The sequence below is a fragment of the Palaemon carinicauda genome, chromosome 19 (assembly GCF_036898095.1).
Source record: "Palaemon carinicauda isolate YSFRI2023 chromosome 19, ASM3689809v2, whole genome shotgun sequence".
In the NCBI taxonomy this organism is placed as follows: Eukaryota; Metazoa; Arthropoda; class Malacostraca; order Decapoda; family Palaemonidae; genus Palaemon; species Palaemon carinicauda.
The window spans coordinates 35,009,236-35,024,007 of NC_090743.1; the positions used below are offsets into that span (position 1 = coordinate 35,009,236).

Here is a 14,772-nt window from a genome sequence, read left to right on the forward strand (position 1 = left end):
CTTAACATCGGACATAAGCTGGTTCCTGTCCGAGGCTAAGGTTTCAACCTTCTCACCTAATGCTTGAATAGCTAAAAACATATCGCGCATTGAAGGTTCATGAGTGCTAATAGGGGGTTCAGAAACTACCACTACAGGGGAAGGATTAGGTTCAGGGGCATGGGAGGAGGAAAATTCTAAAGATCTAGATGAGCTTCTCCTCACCCTATCTCTTTCGAGTTTACGAGTATACTTTTCATACTCTAACCACTCGAATTCCGATAAAACCACACACTCCTCACACCGATCTCTTAATTGGCAGGATTTACCCCGGCAATTAGCACAAACAGTATGAGGGTCGATAGAAGCTTTCGGAAGACGTTTGTTACAATCTTTCGCACATTTGCGATATACAGGAGAAGGGTCAGCCATTATGAAAAACCAGAGAAAATCCAGAGGAAAGCCAAGTTCATCAACAAAAAACAAAAAAGGTTTCAAGAGTTTTATTGAAGGAACACACCAACACAGCGAAAGCCAATAAAACCCAAAACAAAGTACTTCACCAATTCGGTAGAAAACTCGAGGTCTAGAGCGAGCGGAACCAATGTTGTCGGTGACACCGACAGAGAAGAACTGGAGTGGTTGAGAGGTATATGCGGTATCTGGCCGATAGTCGGCGCTGGTGGGCACACCCGCAACCTTCATGGCGATCGCTCGCGAGTTTTTTGGAATCTGTCGGGCCGTCGGAGACGTCAGCTATTTATATATTCACCGGCTAAGTTTAATATTTAAAATCAAAAAGTAAATTACAAATAATTCCTTACCTTATTATTGACACCTACGTCAATTTTGTTTATGTCTTGCCGATAATAAATGTATTAGTCTTCCCTAAAAGATAACTCAAAATCGCACTTGGGATACAGTACTTTACGAACAGGAGACGATACGTGTGGTTTGTAAAATTGTGAACAAAAGAGTGAAATAAATATTTCATAGTAATAGGATGACAATATTTTGGGTAATTTTTCATGGATTTATTATGCATCACAAAGAATAACAAATATAGAGAAGAAACGGTTACGTTTACCATTATTCATCAATTTGTCAGTAAATTTTCCCCATCCAAAACCCCCAGTTCCCACTCGGTGGCCCCATTACTATAGGGTATATGTTACTAACTATCTATTTGTGATGGAAATAAGGTAATTTTTGTAGAAAACAGGAGTTTTTCTATATAAAACCATACTCCTTTAATAGTAAAGCTTTTTCTGTGTTTTACTATAGTAATACCATTTAGGAGAGGTTGGCAAAATTACTTCATCTTTTCTCATCGCTATACAGCGAGTACTAATGATTACGCAAAACGAATCCAAAGATAAACATTTCAAACAAACAATGATTTCACTTGCCTTTCCTGTCAACCTGCATGTCAATCCTAAATCGATATGCACAATGCTGGAGATGCTGTAAATAAGAATAAAAGAAACATTTCTTATGTAATCATTTACAGGACCCTACCGCAACCTAGTCCACAGGCTTTAAATGGTTTGGGTTGTACCTAGCCAGTGTTGTTCGGTAAAATTATAGAAGACGGGACAACATTTTTAATAGGGAAAACAGCTTTTCCTACAGCAAATAGTGAGCTTTCAACAAATTTGACCTTCATTTCCACTACAAAAAAACCATTCTACCTTTATGGAGGAACCCCATCTTGACGGACACAGATGGGAACCTGGGACTTTGGGTGTGCGAAACCTAAGTCCGTAGGCTTTAAATGGTTTGGGCTGTAACCTGCCAGTGTTGTTCGGTAAAATTGTAGAACAACACGTGACAAACTTTTTAATATGGAAAACAGCTTTTTCTACAGTAAATAGTGAGCTTTCAATGAATTTGACCTTTATTTCCATTACAAATAAACTATTCTAACGTTATGGAGGACTCCCTTCCCAATGGACGCAGGTGGGAACCTTGGACTTAGGGTGTGCGAAAACAGGACAAAACGTGATTATTTAACACTTGAAAGATTTGTGAAAGGCCACAGAACCTAACAAACCAACCTAACCTAACTTAACTTAGTACCTGTAACTCCCAAGTCACAGACCTAGCTGGGGGCTTAGGCCTCACACCCCCCTTCCTGGGTGACAGACCTAGGCGGGGGAAAGCCCCTGGAGCACCTTCCAAGGTCACAGACCTAGCCGGGGCAAGCCCCCAGACTCCCCCTCCAATGTCACAGACATAGCTGGGGTTTGCTGCCCCACCAAGTACCCCCTTCACAGGTCACAAGCTAAAAGTAAACCACAAGTAACTCCTTACATTAAGATGAAGTAAATCATAAATAAATCCTTACCAGAATCACCCTTGGGGACACTAACTTTTGAAAGATAACATAATGAGCTTTTAAAAAATTATTCCCTAACCTAACCAAGTAGTTCCCAGGTCACAACCCTTAGCCGGGGGGCAAGACCCCGGATCCCCTTCCCAGGTCACAAACCCTAGCCGGAGGCAAGCCCCCAGACCCCCTTCCCAGTTCACAAACTAAAATGAAATCACAATTCACAAATAAATAGTTACCTTCAGTTTGGGAGGTCGAAGGCTGAGGGTCTCCCGTTGACAAAGGAAGAACTGTCATTGACCCTGTCGTAGACGTAGATGGGTGTAGGTACAGTTTGGCGGCTTGAAGCAGGAAATATTGTAGGCGCTCAGACATCTTGTGCTGGAAAAATAAGCACACTTTAGTTTGCTAATTATTGAAAAATGAAATTGAACATTAAAATATGTATTATAATAATGTTTACCTGGCAGATAAAGACAAAGAGATAAATATTGAAATAAATATTCTTTTTGCATTCCACCATGGAGAACATAACTCTTTTAATATCCCGTCACAGCCTTTCGATGTTTTGAGTATATGCACCTGTCTTGGGATACACAATATTTTCTGAATGATTTACAGTGAGGTGCACATACCCCGCACTGGCGAGATCTTTGTATCCTTTCCATGAATCACTGTGGATTACACTCCCTGCCTTGATATAACGTTGCATCAAGGGCACAAGGGTCTTGGCATTTCTTGGTTGGTCCTCCAAAGGGACCACAAACATTTTTTTGCTCTCCTGCTTCATGCCATCGAACACACACACACACACCAGACAAAGGCCTACCTGTTATATTTCGACCTCCCAAACTTGGATTCATCCACTTCGACGACAATGCCAGGCCCACCAATAGCCGGCAAGTTCAGGCAGTAATTTTCCGGGACTTCCGAACACTAAGACCTACAGTTAATCAAAGTTTGTAATGTCCAGCCAAGGTTATAGGTGACATTGCCGTACAAAAAGGACCTTTCAAGGGAATGATTCACAAACAGCAGTATTTCCCATGCTTGAACGTGAGCCTTTTCCAAGAAAGTGCCCTTAAATGCGGTAACGGAAAAACCGCATGGACGACGCTTTCCCTTCTTAGCAAACTTGACTGATCGATTACAAGCCCACTGATTAACTTGAGATCTAAAGACACATGGCTGTTGGCAGGAAGGGCATTGTACGTCAGAAGGTATGACTCCATGTTTCTGTAGGAACTCATATGCTTGTTTATTTTCTCTGAAAAAGAGGGAATGTATCTCCCACTCCCTCAGAGAACAACCTTTACCTATCAATGCCATGATGAAACTGAAGAGAAAAGGGGGTGGGGATAGGTGTTGTAGAAGTACATCCGAGAACTTATGAATTAGTACTTGTAAGTTGTTAATAGGGTTAAAAAAAACCACCTGACATATACGTCATTGTAAATGAAGAGAAAGCTACCCAAAGCGATTGGAAACAACGCATGCGCAATAAGTCCACTTCATTCTCTCAGATGTAAACAATGGACAGAGTGAGAAACATACTTCCCATTTAAAATGACCGATACGTAAGTTATTATCCCCCAGCCCTCATTAAACATATTGAGAAAAACAACTAACTAGCCAGCACTCGCCAATTTCTTATAGCGAATTTCATTTTTGCTAGCAATTAAACTATCATATATTAACCCAAACGGGAAATAAATATTTCAAGGGAAGAGGATTCCCATATCTTGTGCAATTTTTTTGTGGATTTATTATGCGTCCTAGAAAATAATGTATAGCCAAGAAAAGGTTAGTTTTACCATTATTTATTATTTGCCAGTAAATTTACCCCACCCAAAGACCTGGGTTCCTACTGGATGGCCCCATTACTGTAGGATATATTGGGGTATATCTTATTAACTATTTATTTGCATAAAAAAAAAGGTCCTTTTCGAAGAAAACAGGAGTTTTTCAAAATTTAACACTTTTTAATTAGTAAAATTTTTCTGTGTTGTTCTTTAATACCACCTTTTGCTCTTGATATATAAGCTAAAATTAAATAAAACTATTTCTATTTTTCTACATTAATTTGATTATGACTACATAGGTAATATGACTAAACAAATTAGCACCAGCATCAACACCAATTAACTAAATTAAAATAGTATTGAAACTCACCAGCTTATTTGAAGTCGACAGCGTTCTTTCACGAATAGGGAGCAGTCGATTATCTTATCGCTAGCTACTAAGCATCATCATCTCTTCCTACGCTTACTGAGGCAAAGGGCCTCGGTTAGATTTTGCCAGTTGTCTCTATCTTGACCTTTTATTTCAATACTTCTCCATTCATCATCCTCTAGTTAGTGTTTCATGGTCTCAGCCACGTAGGCCTGGGTCTTCCAACTATTCTAGTACCTTGTGAAGCCCAGCTGAACGTTTGGTGAACTAATCTCTCTTGGGGAATGCGAAGAGCATACCCAAACCATATCCATCTACTGCTCATAATGATCTCATCCACATATGGCAATCGAGCAATCTCTCTTATAGTTTCATTTCTAAACCCGTGCTGCCATTTAACTCCCAATATCCTCCTGAGGGTTTTGTTCTCAAATCTACAAAATCTGTTGGAGATTGTTTCATTGTCATACCATGACTCATGTCCATATAGTAACACAGATCTCGCTAAACTATTAAAAGACCACTACAATGAATCAATTTTTGGACACATGATATAATGATTTCCACTAATTTCTGTTCAGAATGCACTAGCAATCACAAACACCTTCAGAAAACCAGAAGCTGAAGAACACCGTGAGTCCGTGACCAAGTAAACATGGATCGTGGAAAATGAGATACAAGCCTTAAACGCTTTGTCGTTCAGCAGCAAAACAATGGATAATGGCGACTGAGATGCAAGCCTAAAGTATTTCTTTAAAACAGCAAACTGTGGAAAGAGGTGTGAGCCATTATTATTATTATCATTACTATCCAAGCTACAACCCTAATTGGAAAAGCAAGATGCTATAAGCCCAAGGGCTCCAATAGGTAAAAATAGCCCAGTGAGGAAAGGAATAAGGAAATAAATAAATGATGAGAACAAATTAACAATAAATCATTCTAAAAACAGCAAAAACGTCAAAACAGATGACATATTATGTCATATAAACTATAAAAAGACTTATGTCAGCCTATTCAACATAAAAACATTTGCTGCAACTTTGAACTTTTGATATCTATAGATGTGAGCATAAAACATTCCATTAACACAACAGTATCCAATAAAAACTGCATCTACGATGAGTGATTAAAACTTCTCGTTTTAACTATCGTTAACGAATGAATTAAATTAAAACAACAAACCCAAAATGGAAATAAAACTGAATGTACTGTACGGTGTTAGGAAAGAGAAACAAGTTAAGTTACCTTGCTGACATTCAAATGAATATTAATGATGACTTGGTCCTGACGTTATCAAATTGTAATTGGTTTGTCAAATGCTTAAATAAAACTATATTAAGAGTCACTATTCACCGGATATCATCTTAGAAACATTGCTTTTCTAAAGAAATATCTGAATGAACATTCCGATTGGAAATTTGTGATTGACTGCGGTAGGCTATTACTAAAACTAAATATTGCAACTTTACTTATTATAATTTACCAAAAGTACAAAATGGGGATTTGCACAATATGATAAACAAAGGTGCAAGTTTGATAAGGGGTGTTACTTGCTAAGATAGGATCAGTTGTGTACGCACACACACACACACACACACACACACACTCTCTCTCTCTCTCTCTCTCTCTCTCTCTCTCTCTCTCTCTCTCTCTCTCTCTCTCTCTCTCTCTCTCTCTGTATATATATATATATATATATATATATATATATATATATATATATATATATATATATATATATATATATATATATTATACACACACACACACACACACACACACACATATATATATATATATATATATATATATATATATATATATATATATATATATATGTATATATATATATTACATGCTAAGATATAACCCTACGTGAAAATCAAGATGTTATAAGCCCAAGGGCTCCAACAAGGAAAACTAGCACAGTAAGAAAACGAAAAGAAATAAAGCAAACTACAAGAGAAGTCATCAACAATCAAAATGAAATATTATAAGAACAGTAACCACATTAAATTAGAGAGAGAGAGAGAGAGAGAGAGAGAGAGAGAGAGAGAGAGAGAGAGAGAGAGAGAGAGAGAGAGACTTGGAGTGATGGATAGATAGAGGAAAGGCAAACGTGTTCGATAAGATCCCTCTGTCGGCCTCTGTAGTCCTTTCCATCACCTCGGTGAATGGTCAGCAACGGGATAACATCTTTTAAATGTGGAGTGATCGTGAGGACCCACTATTTTGGGTTTCGCTTATCAAGCTTATCTCTTCTTTCAATTATTCTCTCTTTTCAGACTGAAACGCAGAAGAGCGCTCGAGTGGGAGCGCAGATATTTCGAGAGCGCAGCTATCTTTTTTTTTATTCTAAATTTTTAGTGTCCTCCAACTTTCATGGATTAATGGTAATCAATATTGGATGGTGGAAGAGATTTGTTCATTTTCATCAAGGATTCTTGCCATTTTTGATAAGTTGTATCGGATTATGAACTATTATTATGATAATTACGCCATAATTTACACGCAGGCAATTATTATTATTATTATTATTATTTGCTAAGCTACAACCCTAGTTGGAAAAGCAGGATGCTATGCCCAGGGGCTTTAACAGGAAAAATAGCCCAGTAAGGAACTGAAAAAATGAAAAAAATAAAGTATTTCAAGAACAGTAACATTAAAATAAATATTTCCTAAATAAACTATAAAAACTTCAACAAAACAAGAGGAAGAGGAATAAGATAGAATAGTGTGGCCATGTGTACCCTCCAGCAAGATATTGTTCTTTTCTTCCCGTGAATAACTTCATATTGAATTCTAAAAATCCTTATCAGTGATATTGACAATTAAGAGCACAATTTTTCCTTTATAGTACAGTAATAACTACTTGAATGTAAAATCCAAAGAGGCACATGAGTTAATAGATTATAATCGTCACGACCTTAGTGAGAATTCGTTACCGGTATTGATAAGAATAATAAAATGAGAGACTGAGTTCAATAGGGTATTATGAAATCGTTGATTAGGGTCAGGAAGTTCGTTTGATTGGCCTTGATTTTAGTGTTGCCTTTGACCATGTTAATCATGAGAACATTGTTTTCAAACTTAAACAGATGGGAACGAATGGGTCTTTGCTTAACCTCATTATTAAATCATTCAGTAACAGATTGCATAGAGTAGTGGTTGATGGGCACTGTAGTGGCTATCTGGTGTTCCTCAAGGTAGTGTTTTCGACCCATTACTTTTCATATAGCATATGCATGGTATGCGGCTTGGCCTGGGAAACAAGCTCATTGCCTATGCAGATGATGCTATTCTCTTTGGACCAATTACATCCCTTTAATGTAGATCCATGTCAATGAATCCCTCAATAGAGATCTAGCTAAAATTCGTGCTTGGTGCAAATTACGGGGCATGAAATTAAAACCTAATAAAACTCAAAATATGATCGTACGTGGGTCAAGAACAGCAGTTCCTCAACATCCAGATCTTTTCATTGATACTGTTAACTATATACAACCCATTTAAGATTCTTTATGTAACTTTTTATTGAAAATCTACTTTAAAAACACATACGGTCTGTTTCTTCTTCAATTACACGAGAAAATAAGACTATTGAGAAAGCCATTTAAAATTTTTAGTGATCACCCTATTCTGAGGTTTTTTTTTTTTTTCATTCTTTCACTCTATCATGCTCTGAATATTTTTATAATGTCTGGACAAGAAGACACAGCAAGAATGAGTGTAGAGACTGAAGGGTTCATTCTAAAAGGTCTCAGGCAAAAACAATCATAATATAAACTAAAGGGGCACTCGGTAGAGCGCAGACCTCCGCTGTGGTAGCTTATTTCTCGACCTTGATCTTGACCTTTGACCTTAACATATATTAATTGCTGTAGATTTTCATACATTCAAATATGAACCAAGTTTGAAGTCTCTGTTATAACGATGTCCAAACTTATGGCTGATTGCGTGAATTGGTCATTTTGCTTGACCTTTGACCTTAACCTTATAAAATTTAACCATTTTCAGCTTTTTACATAACAGTTAATTCCTGCAAGTTTCATTACTCTACGATTAAAATTGTGATCAGAAAGCTGTTCACCAACAAACACACACACACACACACAAATTACAAACACACAAACAGGGATGAAAACATAACCTCATTCCAACTTCGTTGGCGGAGGTAATAATTTCATTCTAAATTTGTTTAAGAGAATTTCATGAGAATAATACTTGAGACCGTCTGTTTGTTACTTTGAGGATACAAAATTTCTCTTGCCCCATCATCATTCTCAATTTGATAATGAGGTGCACGTTATGTGATTGACTTCCTGCATTGTTAATTCATATCTACTTTTACAATTCTACTTGCAAGGAATCTTTGTCACCGACTGATATCTGATTTGTATATATCAAGACAAAGCCTAAGACTAGAGTCCGATATCTTAATGTTATGATGGCATTGGAGTATTATTATTATTAGTATTATTATTACTAGCCAAGCTACAGCCCTAGTTCGAAAAGCAAGATGCTATAATTATGCCCATGGGCTCCAATAGGGAAAAATAGCCCAGGGAGGAAAGGAAATAAGGAAATAAATAATTGATGAGAATAAATTAACAATAAATCATTCTAAAAACAGTAAACACGTCAAAACAGATATGTCCTATATAAACTATAAAAAGACTCATGTCAGCCTGGTCAACATGAAAACATTTGCTCCAACTTTGAACTTTTGAAGTTCTAATGATTCAACTACCCGATTAGGAAGATCATTCCACAATTTGGTAACAGCTGGAATAAAACTTCTAGAATACTGTGTAGTATTGAGCCTTATGATGGAGAAGGCCTGGCTATTAGAATTAGCTGCCTGCCTAGTATTACGAACAGGATAGAATTGTCCAGGGACATCTGAATGTAAAGGATGGTTAGAGTTATGAAAAATCTTATGCAACATGCATAATGAACTAATTGAACGACGGTGCCAAAGATTAATATCTAGATCAGGAATAAGAAATTTAATAGACCGTGAGTTTCTGTCCAACAAATTAAGATGAGAATCAGCAGCTGAACACCAGACAGGAGAACAATACTAGATATTAAGACACAGAGACTTAAAACTTGGTTCATATTTGAGTGTATGAAAATATACAGTAATTAACATATGCTAAGGTCAAACGTCAAGATCAAGGTCGAGCCAAAGGTCAAGAAATAAGCTGCCGCGGCGGAGGTCTGCGCTCTACCTAGTGCCCCTCTAGTTTATATTATGATTGTGGTTCTGCTAATTCAATTTTATCTCTCTCTTGGCTTATAAGATGAGCAAATCCAATTGATGTGGATAATTTCAGTCCATTGTAAAGGCAAGTAATTTCTTATTTCTAGTTTACATAACGGATATAATAAAAGTATATTAATAACATGATTTTACGGCTTTCTTGATATCTTATAATAATAATAATAATAATAATAATAATAATAATAATAATAATAATAATAATAATAATAATAATAATCAAGACAATAAAGATATAATAAAGGATTAAGGATTGATTTGAAGAAACAACGAATATCTAACTTTTCTGTAGCCTATTTGATACTAAGTCCGAAGATCATTCGTTTACAAGATCAGACTGAAGCTTCACAAAGGAAAAGAACAGAAACACTCATTACAAATTCAAGAAAGAGAATAAAGCAGCCATGCTTTGAAGAAAAAACAAACAACTTCGTCGGAAATTGTCTTGATAATATGCATTCCTACTCAAACAAGAAAACTCCATGGAAAACGCTCACATGACAGTGGAAATGCAATTGCAAATCTTATTTTTCTATGATGGTGGATAGCGCAAAGTGTCCTAAAGCTTTTCTCGATCTAGAATATACTAATACATTCATTCTTTAGAGTTACATCATGTAGGTCAACAAATCATATTAAGATGTTCACAAGTTTATGTATATAAATTGACGTTGCAAATAATTCTGTTATAAGAGCCACCATGCTAAAGAGCTTTCACTGTAAACAAAGGAATTTAATAGTTTAAACTTCCCGCTAAATGCAACAGTAGTTTTGGTGTAATGTGTTATGGATTAAGCCGTAAAAAGGACTGGCTATCTTTAGGGACACATTCCGTTGTTCTTAGTGTTCAATTATAGTCCGTCATTCTCATTATATGTCCAGCCCATGTCCATTTCTTTTTCTTATATGTTGTTAGAATATACTTTTGTTTACTCTCGTATCCACGTTGCTTTTTTTCTGTCTCTTAGTGTTATTCCCATAATTATTCTTTCAATAGCTCTTGTTTTTTAACTAGTTTATGTTCTAAGGCTTTCGTAAAGCTCCAAGTTTCTGATGCATAATCTAATACTGGTAGGACCACCTGATTAAATACTTTTCATTATAGAGAAAGTGTCACTTTAATTTTCCTAATCTCATTTTGTTTACGAAAAGCTTTGCATCCCATGCTTATCCTTCTTTTTTAATTTCGGTCTCGTGTCTTGGTCAAACACTTACTGTATGTCCTAAGTACGTTGCTTATATTCATTAACAATCTCTAGAGGTTCGTACACAACTCTTATTTGTTGTGTCTCAGCATTTTCATGGAACATTCTCTTAGTTCTATCCATATTCATTTTCTGTCCTACATTTCTGCTTTCTCTATTAAAATCTTCTACCATCGTCTGTAATTCCTCCCATGATTACTAAACTCAACTATGTAATGTACAAATCTCAAGTTGTTGAGGTATTCACCCATATTATGAATTCCTACATTTTCCCAATCTAAATTCTTGAGAACTTCTAGGCCTGTTGTGAATAAATTTGGAGAGAAGAGTCTCCCTCTTAAATCGTTTCTCAATCAGAATTTTCTCGCCATCTTTAGGTAGTTTTAGGATTGCTGTACATCCTGTAAAGATATCTTCATGGGTTCTAACATATGATTCCTCTATTACTTGTCTTTGAAGGGCTTTCATTACTGCTGAAGTTTTGACAGAATGAAAACCTTTCTCATAGTCTATAAATGCCATATAGAGTGATTTGTCATACTCAGTTGATTTTTCCATCAGTTGGTTAATTACATGGATATGATCAGTTGTTGAATACCCACTTCTAAAGCCTATATGCTCTCTTGGTTGATTAAAGTCTAGTTGTCTTTTTATTCGGCCTAATATGATCTTCGTAAATATTTTATATATTACGGAGAGTAAACTTATGCGATATCTTTTTTCAGGTCTTTCGTGTCTCCCTTTCTTGTGAATTAGTATGATAAAGTTTTTCCAAGATGTAGGTATAGAACATTCTTGCAGGCATTTCGTGTAAAGTTCAGCCATTTTACTACTATGAAATCTTCTCCATCTATTATTAAATCGATTGTTAGGCCATCTTCTCCTGCTACTTTGTCACCTTTCAATGCTTTCTCTACTTCTCTTACTGTTGCGTTTGGTACCTGCTCAGGTGTTTCATTATTTCTAATAGCAAAGTTTTTTTCTTATATCACTATTGTATAGAATTGTATAGAAATCCTCTGTAATTTCTATCACCATCTCTATTGCTGTAATATTTCTACTTTCATCCTTTAAAGCAAACATATGTTGGCGTCCTGTTCCAAGTCTTCTTTTCATCAGTTTGATGCTCCTTCCTTTCTTTATTGTTTCCTCAATATTGGTCAGATTATGTTTACAAATTTCTTGAGTTTTTAGTTTGTTTATTGTTTTAGATAGCTCTGATCATTCAATTTCACCTCTCTTGTAATTTACTCTCATTTACAATCTTTTCTTTGATTAGGTTTTTGGTCTTTTCTGAGAGTTTTCCTTGATCTTGTTTGGGAACTTTTCCGCCTATCTCTTGTGCTGATTCTATTACAAATTCTTCCTTACTTGCTTCAATTTCATCGTGTAGCTGGGAGTACCTATTTTGTATGGCTAAACTCATCTGATTTTCTCTTATTACAGGAGTGCTTATTTCTTTCATTAACATTCATATATAATTTATATATATATATATATATATATATATATATATATATATATATATATGTATACTGTATATATATGTATATATATATATATATATATATATATATATATATATATATATATATATATATATATATATATGTATGTATGTATGTATGTGCATGTATCAATAGTAAAAAGACTTGATTGGAGTTAGTAGTTTCATCTTGTAATTGACATCACCATTGTCAGATGATGTCAATTAAAAGAAAAATGTACTAACTCCTATGAAGACTTCATTTTTCCACTTTTGGCTATAATACAATATTAATGTCAGTAGTCGGGATTTATACAAGTGTACACAAACTATATATATATATATATATATATATATATATATATATATATATATATATATATATATATATATATATGTGTGTGTGTGTGTGTGTGTCAAGTGTTTCAATTCAATTTTCCATCACAAACTTTAAGTAATAATTATCGGTGCCAACATGGTTCGTATTTAACAAATATGCAATAGTTTGCTTCAACAAATCACATTCATACATCTATTTTATTCAACCTTGTAAACCAAAAAACGGATACAAACGAATAACCATAACATTACATACTTTCAATTAACCAATAACATTGAAAGAAAATCTAAAACGAATTGAAAACGAAGAGATATGAACATGAGCAAATCCTTGTTTAGAAGACCGGTTATTCAATGTAAATTGAGAGGCCCTCATGCTTCCACACATTACTGGAAGCTATAACGTTTCCAGTCTTTATCAAGGAAATATCATTTATCAAGATATAACACCCACCAAAAAAAAAAGAAAGAAAAAAAAGTAAGTTTCCTTACCCTTTAACTTCCTCACATTACTTAAAGCTATAACGTTTCCAGTCATTATCAAGGAAATGTCAGTTATTAAGATATACCACCCATCAAAAAAAAAAAAAAAAAAAAGTCATTATCAAGGAAATGTCAGTTATTAAGATATACCACCCATCAAAAAAAAAAAAAAAAAAAAAAAAAAAAAAAAAAAAAAAAAAAAAAAAAAAAAAAAAAAAAGTAGTAAGTTTCCTTACCCTTCAATTAGTCGCTTCATCGTAAACATCCGAATTTCCCAAAGGAAGACTTTTGAAGTCCTAAGTGCAACGGTCGTGATGCCCGCAAACAATCCAATTATCCAAAGACCCACAACGAGATGGGATTTTATCCCTCGCCAATGGCCACTGTCAAATAGATAGAATATTATGACATTAATTCCGAGCTTCAAGCCAAACAGAATGCAATAACGAGCAATTCAATTCAGGTGCTTAATAACATAGTTGACATACGCTTACAGTAACGAGTACGTTATCACATCCTTCCAATTTTGCAAGGCTTCAGGGACGCCATAAAATACTTGGGAATTATCTTAAAACACGTAGCTTGCCATGTATATCCTAAGCAATGATCGGGTTAACTGACCAGACTGAATAAAATATAACTACAGTTAAAGGAATGTTTTCATAAAGGTCCAAACATGGGATTCATTACCCAAGGACAACATAGCTGTTGGTAAATATGGAGGCAATGACCTCGTTACAAAATTTCGAAAGTACAGTAAGCTGGTAACTTGGGCGAGTTTTAAAATTACCATTAGTCTTCTGGTAAGTTACTTAAGATTTCAAAACTGGAACTGGCAACTACAGAGTTAAAACAATGTTTTCATAAAGGTCATAACAGGGTATAGTCATTACCCAAGGACAACATAACTGTTGGTAAATATGGGGGCAATGTTCTCATTATAATACTTCGAGAGTACAGTAAGCTGGTAACTTGGGGGTTTTAAAATTGCCATTAGTCTTCTGGTAGTGATTACTTAATTCTGAAAAGGATGTAAGTTAATATTTCAAAACTGGAACTGACAACTGGAAGCTTAAATTTTTCAAATACCGGTAATTTTTATATTTTATATGGGAAATATTCATTTTAATGTTGCTACTGTTCTTAAAGTACCGGTATTTTATTTTTCCTTTTTTTCCTTTCCTCACTGTGCTATTTTCCCTGTTGGAGTCCCTGGGCTTATAGCATCCGGCTTTTCAGACTAGGGTATTGGCTTAGCAATTAATAATAATAATAATAATAATAATAATAATAATAATAATAATAATAATAATAATTCTCAATTCCAACGGCAAGGGAAATATTCAGAATATATTAGCTCTACAATGATCTAAACAAAATATGACCAACGTATCTGACAATTTAGGAACACTTGTCAGGATAGATGCACCCAGGTAGCGGAAAGAACCTCAGACAGAAGGAACTATCAAATTCTGACAGCCGACTTCAAGGA

General features: G+C 35.2%; 1 protein-coding gene across 1 annotated transcript in view; it reads right to left on the bottom strand.

Moving 5' to 3' along the window:
• Positions 1 to 12,398, bottom strand: part of LOC137658957 (neurofilament heavy polypeptide-like) — a 59,722-nt gene extending 47,324 nt beyond the window's left edge. The window contains exon 1 of the mRNA XM_068394067.1: positions 12,208 to 12,398. Within this exon, the coding sequence (XP_068250168.1) occupies positions 12,208 to 12,398 (191 nt within the window). The remainder of the gene's footprint in view (positions 1 to 12,207) is intronic.
• Between the last annotated feature and the right edge of the window lie 2,374 nt (positions 12,399 to 14,772).